Raw genomic sequence first — 23,199 nt, 5'->3', positions numbered from 1 at the left:
CTGTGAAAGTAGAAATGGCAAGATTTGGCAACTGAGTAGCTCTTTGGGGCAAGGGAACATGAATAGTTAAGGACACAGCTAAGATTAGAAACTGAAGCTCTCCAAAGGATGGGTGTGCCTTTGACAAAAAGAGGAAGTCTAGAAGAGGAATTCAAGGCAGAAAGACAATGAGTTCAGTTTTAGACCCACTGAACAGAAATTGCCTCTGGGATATCAAGTTTGAACAAATGTCTAAATAGGCAGCAGGTGATCCAGGACTTAGGAGACACTGAGACTGGATACCCAATTTGAGTCATTTGCATAGAAATGATAGTTAAATCCATGGGAAATGATGTGGTTTCCAAGGAAAAAAAGGGGGGAGGGAAGAAAACCTAAGCCAGAAATGGTTAGGGGCTGAGATGGAGGATGAGCCAGGGCAGGAGACTGAGGAATGGGAAGATAGCTAAGAAGTAAACCAGGAGAGCAGAGCATCGTGAAATCTCAGCAAGGAAAGAAAATCCAGGCTGCAAATACAGGGGAAAGGGGCAAAGTAAGAGATCACTGGCAACTTCAGAGAGAGTGGTTTCAGTGAGGGATGAGATCAAAAGCGAAAATGCAAAGGACTGAGAAGTGAGAAGAGAGAAGTAGAGGCAGCAAGTGTAGACAGCTCTTTCAAGGAATTTGACTGAGAAAGGGACAGATATGGGCAGCTGGGCGTTGCGCGCTAGGCCTGTAGTCAGGAAGACGTGAGCTCAAATCCTGCCTCTGATACTTACTAGCTGTGTGACTCTGGACAAGTCACTTAATCTCTCCTAGCCGCCATTTCCCCAACTGTAAAATGGGGGTAATAACAGCACTTACCTCACTGGGCTGACGACAGGATCAGAGGAGATAACACTTGTAAAGCACTTGGCAAACTTTGAAGCGCTATATAAATGCTAGTTATTATTAAAAGGCTGCATAGTGGATAAAGTATTGGGCCTCAGGTCAGGAAGCCCTGAGTTCAAATCCAGGCTCAGACACCGACTAGCTTCAAGTTGCCATTAAAGGTGCTTAATCTCTCTCTGCTTCAGTTTCATTATCTATAAAATGGGGGGAAGAGTACCTATTTCCCAAGGTCACTACAAGGATAAAATGAGATCATATTTGTAAAGCACTCTGAAAACTTTAAAACACCACATGAAGCTGAGACAGTGATGATGATGAGCCTTTAACAGAATAATGTCCTGATCCAGTCCTAGGTGCCGCATCTTAAGAGGGACATGATCAAATACAAGAAAAAAAGAAGGGCCACCAGAGTTGTAAGAGGTACAGAAAGAAGGTCATATGGGGAATCACAGGAAACTAAACCTGGGTGAGAAGAAGAAAAAAGTGGGACAGGATATCTATCTTCAAATTCTTGAAGAACTATCAGGTGGTAAGCAAACTGAACTTACCCTATGTAACTTCAGAGATTAGAGGTAGGGCAGGTAGGTGGAAGCAAGAGAAAAGCAGATCTGGCACAACTGAAAGAATTTTCTAACAATCAGAGCTCTGTAATAGGCTATTTTTTTCAGGTATAAGTTCACTATCACTGAGAGTGGACGTACAGCTGTCATAGTTGCAGAAGACAGACATTCCAGCATGGGTTTGAGGGGCTTGACAAGATAATCCCTGAGATCATTTCAGATTCAAGTACAGCTCGCCCTCATCGGACCTTCAGAGTTTACTCAAGCAGGAAGAAAACACAGTTGCCACCCTTCCTGTCCTGGGACTCTCTTCCTAACTCTCAGCAGTCTGACCTGCAACCCCGTCATTCCACAAAACTCCTCACACTCCCTATACTCAATCTGTTGCCATGTACAGCAAATTCTACCTTCACGACATTTCTTGTACAAACTGCCTTCTCAACTCTGACTCTGACGCTCCCTCTCCCTGCTTTACAGGCTGTTACCACCTTAAACCTGGAATGCTGCAGGTGATTTTCCTGGTCTCACGTCTCTTCCCACTACAATCCAATTTCATTTTGCCACCAAAGTGCTCTTCCTAAGGCACTGAGCATGCCATCCCTCCTATTCAATACACTTCTGGGGCTCCCAGGACCAAATAAAAACTTCTCTGTTTGACTTCTAATGGCTTTTCTAACCTGGTCCCTTCCTACCTTTTCAAGCTTCTTATACCTTACTCCCCTCCACATTCCTTACAATCCAGTGTCAAAGATCTGCATCCTTATTCACACAAAATATTCACTCTCCCACCTCCATGTATTTTTCCTTGCTCTCCCCCACGCCTGGAATTTTCTCCCTCATCTTCTACCTCCTGGCTTCCACACTTCCTTCAGGTGGGACCTAAGATCCTACCTTCTACAAGAAGCCTTTCCCATCCTCCATGCCAATGCCTCCCCCTGAGGTGATCTCCCGTTTATCCTGTACATATCTTGTTTGTTAACTGATTTACAGCTAGATTTTGGGCTCCCTGAGGTCTCAGACTGCTTTCTGCCTTTCTTTGCATCCCCAGTGTTTAGCATAGTATCTGGCACATAACAAGCATTTAATGAATTCTGGATGACTTGACTTACTCATATGAAATACAAAATGACCTTCAGTCTTATCCAGTCCCTTTGTGAGCCTACAACGACAATGGCAGATTGGTGGAAAGTGGACAGAGGCCTCTAAGGATAACACAGTTATTTTAGATAATGTGCTAAGTCTTCTGACATAACCTAGATTTTGGTATTTTTTTTGTCCTATATTAATCTTGACATCTTCACCACAAATAAAAAGACAAAAGGATGTTGTAGCTAAACAAGAGATTGATTCCCAGGTTCTCCTCGAAAAGGCAAAAGAAAAAAGGTTTCAGAGTTGGTTTTATCAAAGTATTCAAGGATAATAAGAAGTATCACTTCAAAGATTTATACTGCAGTATTCATGAGATGAATTTGTAAGATCACCATGAAAATAATTCCAGTTTACATGCCTTTTGTTAAAAGGTAAAGAAATTTTAGGAAGAATTCATTATGAAATACCAAATTAAACCTTTGTCAAAGGCTTTTTCAGCCTCTATTCATACAATCACATAATGGTCTTGGATGTTTTTGCTTTTAATATAATTATGTTGTTTCCCTAATGTTATATTTCTAATGTCATTTCTAATGAATTCTGCCATCTCTAGTCTAAAATTCTTTTTTTTAATTTTTTTTTTATTTTTATTAAATTTATTCATTTAACTTTTAACATTCATTTTCACAAAATTTTGGGTTACAAATTTTCTCCCCTTTTTTCCCCTCCCCCCCCAAACACCAAGCATTCTAATTGCCCCTATAACCAATCTGCTCTCTCTTCTATCATCCCTCTCTGCCCTTGTCTCCGTCTTCTCTTTTGTCCTGTAGGGCCAGATAGCTTTCTATACCCCTTTACCTGTATTTCTTATTTCCTAGTGGCAAGAACATTACTCGACAGTTGATCCTAACACTTTGAGTTCCAACTTCTTTAGCTCCCTCCCTCTCCACCCCTTCCCTTTGGAAGGCAAGCAATTCAATATAGGCCAAATCTGTGTAGTTTTGCAAATGACTTCCATAATAGTTGTGTTGTATAGGACTAACTATATTTCCCTCCATCCTATCCTGTCCCCCATTACTTCTATTCTCTTTTGATCCTATCCCTCCCCATGAGTGTCGACCTCGAATTGCCTCTCCTCCCCATGCCCTCCCTTCTATCATCCCCCCCACCCTGCTTGTCCCCTTATCCCCCACTTTCCTGTATTGTGAGATAGGTTTTCCTACCAAAATGAGTGTGCATTTTATTCTTTCCTTTAGTGGAATGTGATGAGTAGACTTCATGTTTTTCTCTCACCTCCCCTCATTATCCCTCCACTAATGAGTCTTTTGCTAGCCTCTTTTATGAGAGATAATTTGCTCCATTCAATTTCTCCCTTTCTCCTCCCAATATATTTCTCTCTCACTGCTTGATTTCATTTTTTTTTTTAAGATATGATCCCATCCTCTTCAATTCACTCTGTGCACTCTGTCTCTATGTATGTGTGCGTGTGTGCATGTGTGTGTGTGTGTACTCCCACCCAGTACCCAGATACTGAAATGTTTCAAGAGTTATAAATATTGTCTTTCCATGTAGGAAAGCAAACAGTTCAGCTTTAGTAAGTCCCTTATGACTTCTCTTTGCTATTTACTTTTTCATGCTTCTCTTCATTCTTGTGTTTGAAAGTCAAATTTTCTTTTCAGCTCTGGTCTTTTCATCAAGAATGCTTGAAAGTCCTCTATTTCATTGAAAGACCAATTTTTCCCCTGAAGTATTATACTCAGTTTTGCTGGGTAGGTGATTCTTGGTTTTAGTCCTAGTTCCTTTGACTTCTGGAATATCCTATTCCATGCCCTTCGATCCCTTAATGTAGAAGCTGCTAGATCTTGTGTTATCCTGATTGTATTTCCACAATACTTGAATTATTTCTTTCTAGCTGCTTGCAATATTTTCTCCTTGACCTGGGAACTCTGGAATTTGGCCACAATGTTCCTAGGAGTTTCTCTTTTTGGATCTCTTTCAGGCGGTGTTCTGTGGATTCCTTGAATATTTATTTTGCCCTCTGGTTCTAGAATATTAGGGCAGTTTTCCTTGATAATTTCATGAAAGATGATGTCTAGGCTCTTCTTTTGATCATGGCTTTTAGGTAGTCCCATAATTTTTAAATTGTCTCTCCTGGATCTATTTTCCAGGTCTGTTGTTTTTCCAATGAGATTATTTCACATTATCTTCCATTTTTCCATTCTTCTGTCTTTGTTCTGTGATTTCTTGGTTTTGAAAAAAGTCATTAGCCTCCATCTGTGCCATTTTAATTTTGAAAGAACTATTTTCTTCAATGAGCTTTTGGATCTCCTTTTCCATTTGGCTAATTCTGCTTTTGAAAGCATTCTTCTCCTCATTGGCTTTTTGAACCTCTTTTGCCAATTGAGTTAGGCTAGTTTTCAAGGTGTTAATTTCTTCAACATTTTTTTGGTTCTCCTTTAGCAGGGAGCTGATCTGCTGTTCATGCTTTTCTTTCATCTCTCTCATTTCTCTTCCCAGTTTTTCCTCCACCTCTCTAACTTGATTTTCAAAATTCTTTTTGAGCTCTTCCATGGCCTGAGCCCATTGGGTGGGCTGGGACACAGAAGCCTTGATTTCTGTGTCTTTGCCTGATGGTAAGCATTGTTCTTCCTCATCAGAAAGGAAGGGAGGAAATGCCTGTTCTCCAAGAAAGTAGCCTTCTATAGTCTTATTTCTTTTCCCTTTTCTGGGCATTTTCCCAGCCAGTGACTTGACCTCTGAATATTCTCCTCACACCCACCTCGCCTCCTGATCCTCCCAGCCAAAGTTTGGGGTCTGAAATTCAAATACTGCTTCCAGCCTTAGGGCTTTTGGCGGGGGCAGGGCTGCTATTCAGTATGAGATTATGTTCAGGTGGTCAGGTCAGGGCAGGGCCGCCTCTCAGGCTCAGTTCCCTCAGGGGGTTTATGCACAGACCTTCCACAATGGATCCAGGCTCCCACCCGCTTGGGGAACCCTTGTATGCTGCCGCCTCTCAGCTTCTACCTCGGGGGGGGTGGGGGGGGGCCTGAATTATGGGGGCACCCCACTCCCCTCTCGACCCGCCAAAGAGACTCTCTCACCGACCCCTGTCACCTGCAGGTGGAGGGACTTGTGCGGCCGCTGGAGATCCTGTCCCTGAAGCCTGCTCAGATCTGTTTCTCTCGGCGGCCACGGCAGGTCTGGGCTGGGCTCTGCGTCTGCAGCGCGACGGACCTTTTGTGAGAGGTTTGCAGGTCCCTCTGTGGGTGGAGGGACCCGCGTGGCCGCTGGAGATCCCGTCCCTGAAGCCCGCTCGGATCTTTTCCTCTTAGTGCCAGGGCTGCACTCAGCTCCCAGTCCCGGCGCCCAGTCCGCAGCGCGAAGGACCCCCCGCGAGAGGTTTGCAGGTCTCTCCGGAACAGAAATCTCCCTCGCTCCAATATTCCGTGGCCTCTGGGTGCAGAATTTGCCGTGAGTTACTCCCCTGTAGCCGTTCTATGGGTTGTGGGTTCGGAGCTATGTGTATGTGCGTCTTTCTACTCCGCCATCTTGGCCACTAATCTCTAGTCTAAAATTCAAACAGATCAAAATGGACCAAGCCCTCCTACTCACCCTGGAATTGTGTCCTCTGACATGCGTCATCTTTCCACACTGCAGTGTTAGCTTGGTGCACAGCACACAGCGAATGCTCAACACGTGCTTTGTTTTCTCATTTATTCATCATAGTGAATAATCTTTCAACATGCTGCTGAAGTCACCTTGCTACTCTTCTATTTAAAATTTTTGTTTTTATGCATTTTGATAGTTCCTTTATAGTTAATTTTATTTCTTTCAGAAACTGGATTAATAGCTTCATCTGAGGCTCTTAATTTGAGTATGTTATATTTTTATGGATATCCTTCCACTTCTTTTAAATTCTCATTTTTCTGGTATATAATTGCATACAGCATAATGGGTACAGTGCTGCATTCAGAAGTCAGGAAGACCTGATCTCAAATCCTACCTTAAGGCATTTTCCTTCCAGTGTGATCTAGAGAAGTTCGTTGACCTCTGTATGCTAATTTTTTTAACTGTAAAGTGAAGATAGTAATAGTTGTGAGGATCAAATAATTAAGAACAAAGTCTAGTGCTATAATAAATGATGCTAATTTGATTATTGTTGTTATAGCAGATTCTGATAATTCTTTTTATTTCTTCCCTATTGATTTAATTATTCATTTTTTAGTATGGTGATTAAATTTTCCTGGACTTCCTTTAAACAGGCTAGTTATGGAGGCACTGGATGCTAGTTTTTTCAAAAAAAAAATACTTTTTAATTTGATCAATTCTATAGTTTTGGGGGCTTCCCAGTTATTTCTCCTGTATTTTATAAATTTTTCTCTTTTAGATGTATTCATTGATCTTCTAAAATTTAAATTGAATCCAGTTCATTAATCATCTTATTTCTATTTCCTTAATGTATGTAATCAGAAATAGGCTTTTCGTCTTCTTCTGAAGATTGGGTTAGACACATTCCAGAAATTCTGGCGTGTTCTCATCACTATGATTCCCCTTCACGTGATAATGAATTGCTTCTATGACTTGTTTGATCAGTTTTTTATGGATGTCATTACTAAGTATCTCTTTGGGTCAATTAAATCAACATATATTTTAATATTCAGCAACTTTAATGGAAAGGTAGGTATGGGGAAGACAGAAAAAATGTTGTGAAAGTACGGTTCAGGAGTAAGAAATGATAGATATCAAAGATCTGTAGACAATATAGAGGCCTCACACCTGCATATCATGAATAGTTTCTTCAAGAAAAGTGTGTGTGTGGGGGGCGGGTTTGGGAGGGGAAAACAAGATGGCAGAAGAGTGGCAGAAACCCAGACAAACTCTCCCAACATTTCCCTCTAAACAACTTTAAAATAAAGTTTCAAATAGAATTCTGGAGCAACACAGCCAACAAGATAATTTTCCAGCCAAAAACAACTTAGAAGGTCAACAGGAGAGGTCTGTGACACTGGGGTAGAGGCCAGCCCAAAGCATGGCAGCCACACCAGCTACAGGCCTTGGAGGTGTCCACAACAGTAGCAGCAGCAGCTTTAACAGCTCTCAGTCCACAGACAGTAAGGGAGTCAGACAAGTGGTCAAAACCAGCTGACAGGGGACCCTTCGACAGCACTGGGTGCAGAGTCTGGCACTACTTGGCAACTCTATTCTCCATATGCAGTTCTGAGTCATAGTTTCTAGACAGAGAGGAATGTTTATGGTAGGTCACAAGGGAGCAGGGATCCTAGGCACAGTTCCAAAGCAGGGAGAAGTACTAGTGCTTGCATCTACAGGTGAGAAGGGGCCCTTCCTGGGTGAAGATCAGAAACCAGAAGAGCCATGACCACACTTCTCCCAGGATCACACCACCTTGGAAGCACTGAAAACTTAGAGAATTCCAGAACTAGCTCTGGAAACAGCAGCATGGAAAAGCCTGAAGCTTGGAATAATGACTTCCCAGCACCGGGTAAGTAGAGCCCAACTTTAACGTGAAGTCCAAAGTTAAGAAACAGGTTGGAAAAAATAAGGAAACCACTAAAACAACAACAACAACAAACCCTGGCCATAACATATCGCTGCTATTACGGCAGAGAAGACCAAGACACAAACTCAGAAGAAGATAACAATATAAAAACAGCTATAAGCGAAGCCTCAAAGGGAAAAAAATGAAAGTCAGATACAACAAGAATTCCTACAAGAGCTAAAGAAAGAGAAAAAGAACGGTACAGGAAAAATTGGGGTGGTGGGGAGTAAGAAATAAGAGTGATGCAAGAAAATTATGAAAAGAGAATTAACAGCTTGGTCAAAGAGGCACAAAAAAATGAAGAAAATACTACTAAAAAAACAGCCTTGGCTAAATCATCAAAAGAGGTACAAAAATTCACTGAAGAATAGAATGCCTTAAAAAGCAGAATGGGCCAAATGGAAAAAGTTACAAGAGCTCATTAAAGAAAATAATTTCTTAAAAATTGAAACTGAAAACTAGAAGCTAATGACTCCACAAGACATCAAGAAAGAACAAAACAAAATCAAAATAATGAAAAAAAATAGAAGAAAACGTGAACTATCTCATCTGAAAAACAAATGAGTGAGAAAATAAATTAAGGAAAAATAATTTAAGAATTATTGTGTGTGTGTGTGTTCATCTTTCATTGCCAAAGAAGACCGTGCCATCAGAGAAATGATGACATGACTTGCACTTGACTTTGTCTTGAGTGAGGGAGGGCTGTGCAGGTCACCAGCCTCACTTCTCCTCCAGAGCCATCTGAATCCAGTGACCAGATACTCCTCAGGATAACTGGAGATGACCCAGGATGAGGCAACTGAGGTTAAGTGAGTTGTCCAAGGTCACACATCTAGTGAGTGTCAAGTGTCTGAGGTCAGAGATTTGAACTCAGGTCCTCCTGACTCCTGCATTGGTGCTCTATCCACCTGAAAGCCATTTCAAAGAAAAAGCTTATACATTATATTTTAAGAAATTATAAAGGTAAACTGCCTCAATAGTTCAGATACAAAGGGTAAAAACAGAAATTGAAAGAATCCACTGACCACCTCCTGAAACAGATTCCAAAATGAAAATTTACAGGAATATTACAGCCACATTCCACAGCTCCCAAGTCAAGGAGAAAATATTGAAAGCAGTCAGAAAGAAACTTGCAGATTTCATGAAGCCATAGTCAGGATCACACATGTTTTTAGCAGCTCCTATGTTAAAGGATCAAACCCTACATATCATATTCCAGAAGGCAAAGGAACTAGGATTGTAACCAAGAATAACCTATCCAGCAAAAATGAGTAGTTCTTCGGGAGAAAAAACATTTAATGGATTCTCAAGCATTTCTCATGAAAAGACCAGACCTAAACAGAAAACCTGACATTCAAAGGAAGACTCAAGAGAAGAATAAAAAGATAAACATGAAAGAGAAATCCTAAGGGACTCAGTAAGGTTAAACTGCTTATATTCCTACATGGGAAGATAATACATAATTCCTAAAACCTTTATCATTATAAACAGAAGGCACGAGTGTGAATCAAATTTGTACAGATGACCTTAAAAAAGGGGTGAGAAAGAGGGATGTACTTGGAGGAGAGGGATGGGGGAAGAATGAAGAAAATGATTCCACATAAAAGGGTAAGCAAGGAAGAATTCTTATTGGGGGAAAATGGAGGTGAGGAGAGGTTGTAGACAACTCTTGAACCTCACATTCAACACTGTAAACCCTCAATCTCATTGGACTTGGTTCATAAAGGGAAGAATATATATACACACTCCCCAACAGGGAAGGAGGGGAAGGGGATAGGGGAAAAGGAACATGATGATAAAAGAGAAGGTGGATAAGGGAGGCAGTGGTCAGAAGCAAAACAGACTTTTAAGGAGGAAAAAAAGGTAAAAGAGAGCAAAGAATAGAGGAAGATAGGATAAAGCAAAATACACAGTTAATAATCCTAAGTATGAATGGGACCAGGATGAACTCACCTATGGAGAGCAGAAAGGATTAGAAACCAGAACCCAACATGATGTAACAAGAAAAACACATGAAACACAACAATTTACACAGAGTTAAAATAAGGGACCGGGGCAGATTCTATTACGCCAGCTAAGGCTTAAAAAAAAAGAAAGGCAAGGTACAGCAATCATGATCTCAGACAAAGCAAAAGTAAAAATAGATCTAATGAAAAGAGGTAAGAAGGGAAGCTACATTTTGCTCAAAGGTATATTACACATGTATAATGAAATATTATCAATACTGAAGACATATGCACCAAATAAAAGAGCATCCAAACTCTTTTCCATTTAACGACATTTTGTTTTTTCCAATTACATGTGAAGGTGGTATTCAACATTCCTTTTTATAAGACTGTGAGTTCCAGTTTTTTCTCCCTCCTTCCTGCTCTCCCCAAGACAGCAAGTAATCTGATGTAGGTTAAACATGTACAAACATGTTAAATACATTTCCATCTTAGTCATGTTGTGAATGAAGAATCAGAACAAAAGGGAAAAACCATGAAAATGAAAAAAGAGAGAGAGAAATAGTATGCCTTGATTTGCATTCAGACGCCAAGTTCTTTCTCTGGGCGTGGACTTTCCCTTTCCATTAGGAGGCTTTTGGAACAATGCATCACTGCATTGTTGAGAAGAGCTAAGTCAGTCATACTTGATCATTGCACAATGTTGCTGCTACTGTGGTTCTGGTTCTTCTCACTCACTCAACATCAGGTTTTTCTGAGACTCACCTGCTCATTATTTTTATAGCACAATGGTATTTTGCTACACTCATATACCACAGCTGGTTCAACCATTCCTCATTTGATGCTCTCAATTTTCAATTCTTTGCCACCACAAAAAGAGCTACTATATTTTTGCACATGTGGGTCCTTTTCCCATTTTTATTATCTTTTTGGGATACAACCCTACAAGCTGTGTCAAAGGGTATGTTCATTTTTGTAACCCTTTGCACAGAGTTCTAAATTGCTTTCCAGAATGTTTGGATCAGTTCACAACTCCACCAACAATGCATTAGTGTCCTAATTTTCCCACATCTTCTCCAATTATCTGTCACTCTCCTTTTCTATTAGGCAATCTGATAGGTGTGAGGTGGTACTTCAGGGTAGTTTTAATTTGTATTTCCCTAATCTCTAGTGATTTAGAGTATTTTCTTCATATGACTATAGATGGCTTTAATTTCTTCATCTGAAAACTGCCTGTCCATATCATTTGACCATTTATCAAATGGGGAATGACTTGTATTCTTATAAATTTGACTCATTTCTATATATATTTGAGGAATGCAGACTTTATCAGAAATACTAGCTATAAAAATTGCTTCCCAGCTTTTTTTTTCCTTCTTTGTTGCATTGGTTTTGTTTGTGCAAAACCTTTTAAATATTATGTAATCAAAATTATCCACTTTGCATTTCATGATGTTCTCTATCTCTTGCTTGGTCATAAATTTTCCCCTTCTCCATAGATCTGACCAGTAAAGTATTCTTTGTTCTCCTAATTGTATTATCAACCTTTATGTCTAAATCATGTACTCATTTTGACTTTATCTTGGTAAAAGGTATGAAAAGTTGGTCTATGCCTAGTTTCTAATGTACTGTTTTTCATTTTCCCCAGCAGGTTTTGTCAAATACTGAGTTCTTATCCTAGAAACTGGAGTATTTGGCTTTGTCAAACAGTAGATTACTCTACTCACTTACTACTGTATCTTGTATACCTAATCTATTTCACTGATTCACCCCTGTGTTTCTTAGTCAATGTCAAAAGGTCTTTGATGATTGCCACTTTATAATATAGTTTGTGATCTGGTATTGCTAGGTCACTGTCCTTTGCAAATTTTTTCCTCATTAATTCCCTTGATACCTTGATTTTTGTTCTTTCAAATGAATTTTGTTATTTTGTCTAGCTCTATGAAATAATTTTTTTGCTAGCTTGATTGGTTTGGCACTGAATAAGAAAATTAATTTAGGCAAAATTGTCATTTTTATCATATTAGCTCAGGCTACAAATGAGCAATTGATATTTTTTCCAGTTGTTTAGATCTGACTCTATTTGTGTGAAAAGAGTTCTGTAATTATGTTCATATAGTTTCTATGTTTGTCTTCGCAGGCAGACTCTCAAATATTTTATATTATTTATCGTTAACTTAAATGAAATTTCTCCTATCTTCTCTAATTGCTAAAGCTAACATTTCTAGTATAATAGTGAATAATAGTGGTGATAATGGGAATCCTTATTTCATCCCTGATCTTACTGGGAAAGTTTCTAGCTTATCCCTTTCACATATAATGCTTGCTAATGGTTTTAGATAGATACTACTTAGCATTTTAAGGAAAACTCCATTTATTCCTATGCTTTCTAGGGGGTTTTTTAAAATAGGAATGAGTATTGTATTTTGTCAAAAGCTTTTTCTGCATCTATTGAGACAATCATATGATTTCTGTTAGTTTTATAGGTAATACGCTGATAGTCCTCCTAATGTTGAACCAGCCCTATGTTTCCTGGTGTAAATCCCACCTGGTTGTAGTGTAGCAACCTCATAATAAATTGCTGTAATCTATTTGCTAATATTTTATTTAAAGTGTTTGCATCAATATTCATTACATAAATTGGTCTCTAATTTTCCTTCTGTTTTGGCTCTTCCTGGCTTAGGTGTCAGCACCATATCTGTGCCATAAAAGGGATTTTGTGGGACTCCTTTGCCTATTTTTTCAAATAGTTTATATAGTATTGGAATTAACTGTTCTTTAAATGTTTGGTAGAATTCACTTGCAAATCCATCTGGCTCTGGAGATTTTTTCTTAGGGAGTTCAATGATGGCTTATTAAATTTTTTTCTAAAATGGGATTATTTTGTTTGCTCCTCTGTTAATCTGGGCAATTTATATTTTTGTAAATATTCATCCATTTCACTTAAGATTGTCAGACTCACTGGCATATAGTTGAGCAAAATAGTTCCTAATTATTGCTTCAATATTCTCTTCACTGGTGATGAATTGACCCTTTTCATTTTTGATACTGTTAATTTGGTTTTCTTCTTTTTTTAAAATCAAATTAACCAAAGGTTTATCTATTTTATTGAGTTTTTTTATAAAACCGTATCTTAGTTTTATTATTAGTTTAATAGTTTTCTTTCAACTTTATTAAGTTCTCCTTTGATTTTCAGAATTTCTAATTTGATATTTAATTGGAGATTTTTAATTTATTCTCTTTATAGCTTTTTTAGCTGCATGTCCAATTCATTCATCTGCTCTTTATTTTATTCATGTGAGTATTTAGAGATAAAAAATTTCCTCAAAGCAACTGCTTTAGCTACATCCCATATATGTTGGTATGTTGTCTCATAACTGTCATTCTCTTTGATGAAACTGATTGTTTCTATGATTTGTTATTTAACCCATTCATTCTTTAGCCTTAGATTATTTTATTGCCAATTAACTTTTAATCTACCTTTCCATGGCCCTTTATAACATGTATTTTATTGCATCATGATCTGACAAGGATGCATTGAATACTTCTGTCTTTCAGCATCTGATTGTGAGATTTTATGCCCTAATATATGGTCAATTTTTGTGTAGGTGCCATGTACCACTAAGAAAAAATTATATTCCTTTCTATCCCCATTCAATTTTCTCCAGAGGTCTATCATATCTAACATTTCTAAAATTCTATTCACCTCCTTAATTTCTTTCTTGTTTATTTTGTGGTTAGATTTTATCTAGTACTGAGAAGGGGAGGTTGAGTTCTTTCCCAAGTATAGTTTAGCTGCCTATTTCTTCCTGTAGTTCACTTAACTTCTCTAAGAATTTGGATGCTATACCACTTGGTGCCTATGTCTAACACTGATATTATTTCATTGTCTATGGTACCTTTCAGCAAGATACAGTTCCCTTCTTTATCTGTTTTAATTAGATCTATTTTCACTTTTGCTTTATCTGAGATCAGGATTGCTACCTTGGCTTTTTTTTTTTTTTAATGACAGCTGAAATATAACATATTCTGCTCCAGTCTTTTACCTTTACTCTGTATCTCTCTCCTTCAAATGTATTTCTTATAAACAACATATTATAGAATTCTGGATTTTAATCCACTCTGCTATCTGCTTCTGTTCTATGGGAAAGTTCATCCTGTTCACACTTACAGTTATGATTACTGTGTTATTTCCCTCCATCCTATTTCCCTCCTGTTTATACTTTTCTCTCTCATTTTGTCCCTCCTTGCCAGGGCTGTGCTTCTGACCACCACCTCCCTCAACCTTCTCTCCTTTCAATCAGCCCCCCTGCCCTGTTGTCTTTCCCTTTACCCTCCTACTTCCTCCTTATATGGTAAGATAAATTTCTATACCCAGCTGAGTGCATATGTTGTTACCCCTTTAAACCACATGAGAGTAAGGTTCAAATAATGCTCTCCCCCCTCCCTTCTTTCCCTCTACTCTAATAGATCTTTCATGTGATGTCTTCAGTGACTCTTCATGTGATATAATTTATCCTAGTCTGCCTCCCCCTTTCCTCTTCTCCCCATATAATACTTTCTTTCACTCCTTAATTTTTTTTACATCATCACATCAAAATCAGCTTATACCCACACCCTTTGTCTATGTACTCCTTCTAACTGCCCTAATAGAGGTACAATTCCCAAGAGTTACAAGCATCATCTTACTGTGTTGGGATGTAAAAAGTTTAATCTTACTGAATAACATATTTTTTCCCTGTTTACCACTGGACCACACACAAATACCTTGTGTTTGAAGATCAAATTTTCTGTTCAGCTCTAGTCTTTTTATCAGGAAAGTTTGAAAGTCCTCTATTTCACTAAATGTCCATCTTTTCCCCTGAAAGATTATCCTCAATTTTGCTGGGTAGTTGATTCTTAGTTGTAACCAAAGATCCTTTGCCTTCTGGAATATCATATTTCAAGTCCGTCGATCCTTTAATGTAGAAGCAACTAAATCCTGTGTAATCCTGACTGTGGCTCCTTGATATTCGAATTGTTTCTTTGTGGCTACTTGTATTTTTTCCTTGACCTAGTAATTCTGGAATTTGGCTAAAACATTCCTAGGAGTTTTCTTTTGAGGATCTCTTTCAGGAGGTAACTTGTGGATTCTTTCATTGACTATTTTACTCTCTGGTTCTAGAATATCAGGGCAATTTTCCTTGATAATTTCTTGAAAGATGCTGTGTACACTTTTTATCATGCTTTCAGGTAGTCCAATAATTCTTAAAGTATCTCTCCTGGATCTATTTTTCCAGCTCAGTAATTTTTTCAATGAGGTATTTTATTTTCTTTTATTTTCCCATTCTTTAGATCCTGTTCAACTGATTCTTGATGTCTTAGAGTCATTAACTTCTACTTATCCAATTCTAATCTTTAAGAAATTATTTTCTTCAGTGACCTTTTGTACCTCCTTTCCCATTTGGCCAATTCTACCTTTTGAGGAGTTGTTTCCTTCCGTAAATTTTTTTTTCCATTTGGCCAACTGTATTTTTTAAAGAATTGTTTTTTTCAGTCAATTTCTGTCCTTCCTTTTCCAAAGTGTTGACTCTTTCTTGCATAACTCTCATTTCTTTTCCCAATTTTTCTTCTATCTCTCTTATTTGATTTTTAAAATACTTTTTGAGCTCTTCCAAGAAAGCTTTTTGGGCTTGAGACCAATTCATATTCCCCTTGGAGGATTCACATGTAGGCATTTTTACACTGTTGTTTTCTTCTAAGTCTATGTTTTGATCTTCCCTGTTGCCATAGAAGCTTTTTATGGTCAGAGGTCTTTTCTATTTTTTGCTCATTTTTTAGTCTATTTCATAACTTTTAAAGTTGAGCTCTGCTCCTGGGGCACAGGAGACACTGTCCTGAGCTTCTTGTGGCCTGGTCACTGGCTTTCTGTGTCGGGGCCTCAGGAGCTGGTGGCTTGCCCACTGTATTAGCGTGGCGTGGCCTAGCTATGCCTGTTGTGCCCAGAGTTCTAGGGCTGGCAGTTTGCCTTCTGCATTGGGGTTGGAGGCCTCCAAGCTGTCCTGCTGAGCCAAGACCAAAGGGCCTTGGTTGCTGATCTATGCTGTGACTGACAGCCACCTGCTGGCTTGTCTAGAAATCATCTGTGTTGGACTCTACCTCTCTTTTACCCAAATGGGATCTTTCCTGAAGTTCTTCTAAGTTATCTTAAGCTGGAAAATTATTTACTCCATCTTTTTGTAGGTTCTGTTACTACAAAATCCACTTAGAGAATTGATTTAATGTTATTTCTGAGGAAAACTGGGGATAGCTCAGGCAACTTCCTGGTTTTTTTCTGCCACACTGGCTCTGCCCTGCATCCAAATTCTTAAAGGAAAAGTTAAATAACTTACAGGAGTAAATAGAGAGCAAATCTATACCAGTGGGAGACCTCAACTTTCCTCTTTCAAAACTACATAAATGTAACTATGAAATAAATAAGAAAGAAGTTAGAGATGAACAAAGTTTTAGAAAAGTTAGCTATAATAGACCTCTGAAGAAAACTCAGTGGGAATAGAAAGTAGTATACTTTTTTCTCGGTTGTATGTAGCACCTTAACAAAAACTGACCATAAAAACCTCATAAACAAGTGCAGAAATATGAAATGCATCCTTTTCTGAACATAAACCAATAAAAATTATATCCAATAAAGGATCTTGGAAGCATAGATTAAAAATTAATTGAAAACTAAATAATATAAATCAAAGAACTCATAGAAACAATAAATAATTTCACTAAAGATAACAATAACAACAAAACATGCCAAATTTGTGGGATGTGGTCAAAGCAATACTTAGGGAAAATAATTCCATTACTACATAAACTCTTTGAAAAAAATAAGTAAAAAAGGGTCCTACCAATTCCTTCTAAAACACAAATATGGTTTTGATACCTAAAAAAGGAAAGCAGAAACAAAGAAAGAAAACTATAGACCAATTTCCATAATGAATATTAATGAAAAAACGTAAATAAAATACGACCAAGGAAATTACAGTAATATATCACAAAGATCATACAATATGACCAGGTGGGATTTATGCCAGAAATGTAGGGCTAGTTCAATATTAGGAAAATTGTAAGCATAACTGTCCATATCAATAACAAAATCAACAAAAATCACATGATTATCTCAATGGACACAGTAACAGCAACACTGTGCGATGATCAACTATGAATAACTTACGTCTTCTCAGCAATACAATGATCCAAGATAATTCTTTCATGATGGAAAATGTTATTCACATACAGAGAAAGAACTGATGCAAGTCAAAGTACTATTTTTCATTTTATTTTTCTTGTGGTTTTTTTCCTTCTGGTCTGTTTCTTCTCTTGCCACATAAGTAAATATGGAAATATGATTTATACGATTGCACAATTATATCCAATTGCTTACTGTTTTAGGGAAGGAGAGAGGAGACGGAGGGAGAAAAGTGAGGACTCAAAATTTTTAAAAAATGAGTGTTAAAAAGTGTCTTTACATGTAGTTGGAAAAGATAAAATACTGTTTCAAAAAGTACAGCTCATAACAGCTCATTTTATTTCCTTTTTTTGACAAGATCACTAGACTCATGACAGATCAAGGAAATGCTACAGATAAGAATGACTTGGTTTTATCACAATACATGGCCAAGTCTTTCATGAGTTTCTTGTGGCAAAGATGGAATGATGTGGGTTTGGCACGGGTACAGAAGGCATGGAAGAAGAAGGTTTCTTTAGACAGGTAGAAAAATCAAATAGTCACATCAGTGGTTTGACATCAACGTGAGAAGGCAGAATCTTCCTTTGCAACCTGGTCCCAACCTACCTCTCCAGTGTTATAAATTACTCCACAGCCTCCTCAGCTTTCTCACTGTTCCTCCCACACAACAGCCTATGTCTCATCTCTACTTGCACTGGCTCTGCCCCATGGATCTGAAATGGACTCCCCCATGACCTTCTACACAACGCCTTTCCTAACTCCTGCCCTCCCTCACAAAACCACCTTGGACTAATTCTGTTTATACTCTGTATATAATTACATATGTACATATTGCCCTGTGCCCCACCCCCAGAATATAAATTCTCGGAGGACAGAGCTCTTTCTTTTTTGTCCTTGTATCCCCCCGTTATCTGGCATACAGCAAGTGCTTAATAATGTGTCATGGAGGGATACCAACAGTCCTCCTCAGCTTTGTTTCATTTGAGAATTTGATAAGCATGCCGTTTACTTAAAGTCACTGATGAGTGAGATGAGGAGATTGTGAAGACTTTTCATAATAAAAATATGGGGAATATTGTATTTTCTAAATAAAATTTCTTTTCCATAACATCTGTGGATGGTCAGTTGCCCCCCCCTCCCCCCCCGCCCTGCCCCTTACCAGCTACCAGATTTCTTTGTGAAAGTGCTGTGGGATGTAGCTAAAACTTGGAAGTTACTCAAATCTCCCCTTTGTTTGTTGTATTGTTGCCACATCAATGCTACCAGCTCCTGCTTCTCCCCCTCCCTTCATTTCTAAAGCCACATCAGCAGTTAAGTTAGGTATTAAATGAAGTAATAGTCTTGGGATAGGTGAAAATTTTCCAGGGTTTGCCTAGTTTTTTGAGCTTAGATTGTAAGTTCGCCATCTAGCCAATGGAGAAGTGGGATAGTGAGGAGGTGGGATTCTCTGCGTTAGGGTATAAAAATTGTGCTTCCATTTCTGTAAGTTGCCTCCTTCCATCAAATTAAAGCCCCATCCTGGTGGAGGGATACCCCTTTCTTGTGAAAATTGTAATAAATCATTTTCTGTTCTTATTGAGAAGAGTCTTGGTGTTATTTAAAAATTTTGAGTAAGGGTCTTTCATCCCATATACTGATAACAAGGTGGAGCAGCACAGTTGTGTTCATCCTTCATTGCTGAAGAAGACCATGCCATCAGAGAAATAATGACATGACTTGCACTTGACTTCATTTTGAGTGAGGGAGGGCTGTGCAAGTCACCAGCCTCACTTCTCCTCCAGAGCCATCTGAATCCAGTGACCAGATATTCATCAGGATGACTAGGGGTGACCCAGGATGAGGCAACTGGGGTTAAGTGACTTGCCCAAGGTCACATAGCTAATGAGTGTCAAGTGTCTGAGGTGAGATTTGAAGTCAGATCCTCCTGACTAAATATACCACCTCCATGTGGGACAGCTAGGTGGTACAGTGGATAAAGCACCAGTGCAAGAGTCAGGAGGAAGGGCAGAGCAGGGAAGGGCAGGGCAGAGAAGGGCAGAGCAGGGCAGGGCAGGGCAGGGAAGGGAAAGGAGGGGAAAGGGAGGGAAAGGGAGGGGAGGGGAGGGGAGGGGAGGGGAGGGGAGGGGAGGGGAGCGGAGGGAAGGGAAGGGAAGGGAAGAAAAGGACTGTATGATCTGGATAAAGGCATAGGTCTTTTGGCTCCTCTGGTCCACATTCTGTCTATTTCACCTCACTGTTCCACAGCACTCAAGTAGAGAGAGAATTCACACAGCGTTTCCTCTAAGCTCTGGTGGGTGAATTTGGGAAAATTCCAACATTAAACACACTTAATCTTAGGCCCATTAATCAGCCTATAAACAGTAGTAATACAAAAGTGAAATACAAAAGGTGTCGAAAGCAGTACAATCACTACATGATAGGCCCAGTCTGTAGTGTGGGGCTGGGGGTGGGGTCTTAGAAGGAAGGCTTCAAGAAGTCTGTGCGCTCAACCTAAGCTTCAAATGACGGGTAAAGAAAAAAACTGTAGAATGCAAGTTCCTCCAAAAAGCACAGTAGGGAAGGGAATGCCTGAAAAAGGACCGCTGCTCAAGCTTACAGGAGTACCAAGAACACTTTAACGAAGCCTATAATTTAATGAAAATGAAATGGGGCTATATCCAAACTATTAAATAACAGAACATTATTCAAAAATAGAGAGGAACCAAACCATTAACATGCCTTCCCAAGTTAGATTTCAAATTCTGTTAAAATTAATGAGAAAAAAGTAGGCAAATGAGAATAAGTGAAAGACGACGGACAACTTTCCACTTCAGTCCACCCCTGCCCCAAATAAAAAGTAAGGAATAACTAAACTTTGGGGATATGGGACAAGGGAACACTGAAAACCACAGAAATGCTGGGAAGAGGAAAGTCCCCAAAAGCATCAGTGGTGGGAAGGAAGTGCAGACACGGCATTAACCAGTGGGTTCTGAGAAGTGGGTTCTATGTGATGCTCTCTGTTTCCAAGGCAGACCGCAGTTTAATCCTTTCTAAATAAGATTTGGATAGCACGAAAAGCACAGATTCATCATCACTGGACATAAACACAAGCACTATTTTCTTAGAAAAGAAAGTACCACATCCATCTACACAAATGCTTTTAATGATGCAATATATAATTTATTACCATTAACCATTTATGCAGCAAAAAGCTTTAAAACAGAGCTAAACTGGTCTTTCTTTCTTATCTCTGGAAAACTGGGGAGTGGAGAGAAAGTAACTGTGACAGAGAAAATCCATACTGGTAATGGGAATCTTCACAGTGATCTATCATTCACAGGGCACTCTACTCACAGAAAATCAAGGACATGAAGAATATGCATTTTTCTTCCTATTTGGGAGGGAGAATCAAACTTGTGCTTTCATTGGTGAGGAGAGTTTCCAACATACAAACTCCTTTCACCAGGGCAGATCAGCAGCTAATCTAGAACTCAGAGTTCTCTGGAGAACTAAGAGTTAACAATGACCTCACCATGGTCATACAGCTACTACATGTGAGAGGTAGGATTCCAACCCAAGTCCTCCTGACTTTGAGGTTAATCCTGTCTATATTCCCTACATCATCTTGCTTCTCAGTGCAAGTATTATCATCTCCAATTTACCGACAAGATTTGTCCTGATTCTAAGTTAAAGGTTCCATGCAGATAACTGTTTACGGCACTGTTCAGCCCACTGAGCCATCTTGCATCACTCAGAATAGCATCCAGACATGTCAAAATTCCAATGCCAGAACCAAAGACAGGCCCTATTTTCCTGTGATCCAGAAGTTAGAATACTGGCTTAATCTTCATCTCCTAGTATAAACCAGGTAGTCAGGGACTAGGGGGAAAAGGAGACTGAGCTGGTTATATTGGGTAACTTTCTGTATCTACTAGCCTGCCCAATAACATGAAACCATATCCACTTAAATCCATTTGAGGTTTCTTAGGATCTGGGGCCATGTCATCAATCTCCTCAAGCTAAATGACTTGCCTAAGATCCCTCAGGGATCAGCATTTGGGGTATGTGATTCCAAATCCGTTCTCTAATGGAGCCTCCATGAAGCCTCCTATAGTCCCTCTGGTTTCCTGTAATCACCCTCTCATCAGAGTTCCTACAGTATTTACTGACTATCGCACTTATGTGGAGCTTACGTTCTACTTCACTTTCTGTGTGTTACATGGGGATGGGGATGGGGATGGGGGAGGTGCGGGGGGGTGGAGAGAACTTCAGGAGATCTAGAATACCTTACAAGTACTATGATAAGGCCCAGGCCTTAGTTTCCTCCTCAATAAAATGACAGGTTGGACCAAATGGTCCAAAAAGCCCCCCTCAGCTCCAAGTTCTGCTTTACTCCTTTGCATTCCTCACTGTACATAGAGAATCAACAAATATTTACTCTGAATAAATGAATGGATGAAATAAAAAAGCAAAACAACATGGCAGAATTCAAAGCCAAATACCTTCGCTTGCTGTTCATGCTGCCCACTTTGGTCCAGGTGTCTGTCTCAGGGTTGTACACCTCCACAGTACTCAGTCGCAATTGGCCATCATATCCTCCAATGGCATAAAGGAGTCCATTGACCACAGCCACTCCCACACGGCTACGGGCTGTCGTCATGGGCTGACACTTCTCCCATCGATTCGCGATGGGATCAAACACTTCGACCACATTCAGCGAATCACCTGCATAAAAATTTGCTACTCAAATTAAAACAAATGATCCCATACATTTAGTTTGCTACTTATGGGGAGTGACTAGATAGAGCATTCACTTGATTCTAACAGTCTGCAGAATGACAAAACACCATAGATATCAGGTCTGTCCTAAACAATTTCAAGAACAAATTTTATCTGTGGGTATTGCATTGTGAAAATTTCGCTCATGTTATACTTCACAGGACATTAGACAAACCTAAGAGCCATTTCATCCTCAATTGAGGGCAGTTTTCAGTACTGAAGATCAGTTACAATCAAAGAAATTCCTGGCTTAGAGATAGTGGCAGAGAAGTAACAGTTCAATGTAATTTCCTATGCCTGTCATATAGAACATCCTGTTAGAACCAAAGCTTTATGTTAAGGTCTGGAGAGACACACACATCTCTGAATAATAGCTGCCTTCAGAGAACCAGCAGGACTCAGTGGACAAGAGAACTACCTTGAGAACCAGAAAGTCCCATATGGAAACCAAGGAAACTCGAGTCCTATGTCTGGCACCTGTGGGCTGGGTGTCTCTTAATCTCTTCATGCTTTAGGGCTTAGGCAATTGTCTAAGACTGCACGGTGTAGAGAAGGTGATTGCTTTGGTGGAAGGAATTCCCCATACCTATGAAGTCACAGGTTCAGGCCTTATCCCTAATAACAATCTAAACTCTCTTTTACTCCAAAGAGCTCAGTATACGCATTTTCTATGGGATGCCATGCCCAAGGGTAACCATTCCAGTCCTGCCCTGCTTCAGTGTTACCAGGGCTTGGGTAGATTTCTCAAATGAAATTGTCTCTTATCTTGTGCTGCCACTAACCCATAAGTAGGAAAGTGTTTCATCCACAAAATCCTTGGTCAGGGAGAGTGAAGAGTAAAAAGCAGAAGAAATGGCAAGACCTGTATACCAAAAGCAACGAGGGACCACTTGAACCTAGAAAACTCACTTTAGGTGAGTCTCCAATATTAGAGATTTGGCTAAACTGTGTTGGCCTAAGATTGGCATGACAGTTAGATTCTTTACTCTCTCTTCTCCTCTTAATTAGCTGTGTAAATCTCTAAATCAAAAACATAACAGCCAAAGGTGCACATTACTGATACTCAATAAATATTAACAATATAGACAGTCATTTTTTTAAAAACTCAAGAAATGCACAAAAGTAAGCCAAGTATCTGAAAGAGTGAAACCCAAAGGGTATGCCGCTAACCTCTCCTGGAGAATCCCCTCTGATGGGGCAAAGGGA

The 23,199-nt window shown here is 39.3% G+C and overlaps 1 protein-coding gene across 5 annotated transcripts in view; it reads right to left on the bottom strand.

The window, feature by feature from the left end:
- Positions 1-23,199, bottom strand: part of KLHL18 (kelch like family member 18) — an 89,542-nt gene that overhangs the window by 5,070 nt on the left and 61,273 nt on the right. For 3 of the 5 annotated variants that reach the window (XM_072653604.1, XM_072653584.1, XM_072653617.1), the window contains one exon: positions 21,717-21,954. In XM_072653604.1, coding sequence (XP_072509705.1) covers positions 21,717-21,954 — 238 coding nt within the window. The remainder of the gene's footprint in view (positions 1-21,716; positions 21,955-23,199) is intronic. The other 2 variants (XM_072653607.1, XM_072653594.1) reach the window with 1 other exon arrangement.

The sequence above is a fragment of the Notamacropus eugenii genome, chromosome 1 (genome assembly GCF_028372415.1).
Source record: "Notamacropus eugenii isolate mMacEug1 chromosome 1, mMacEug1.pri_v2, whole genome shotgun sequence".
Classification (NCBI taxonomy): Eukaryota; Metazoa; Chordata; class Mammalia; order Diprotodontia; family Macropodidae; genus Notamacropus; species Notamacropus eugenii.
The sequence above is the reverse complement of the archived record's forward strand: the minus strand, read 5'-3'. Positions and strand labels throughout refer to the sequence as shown.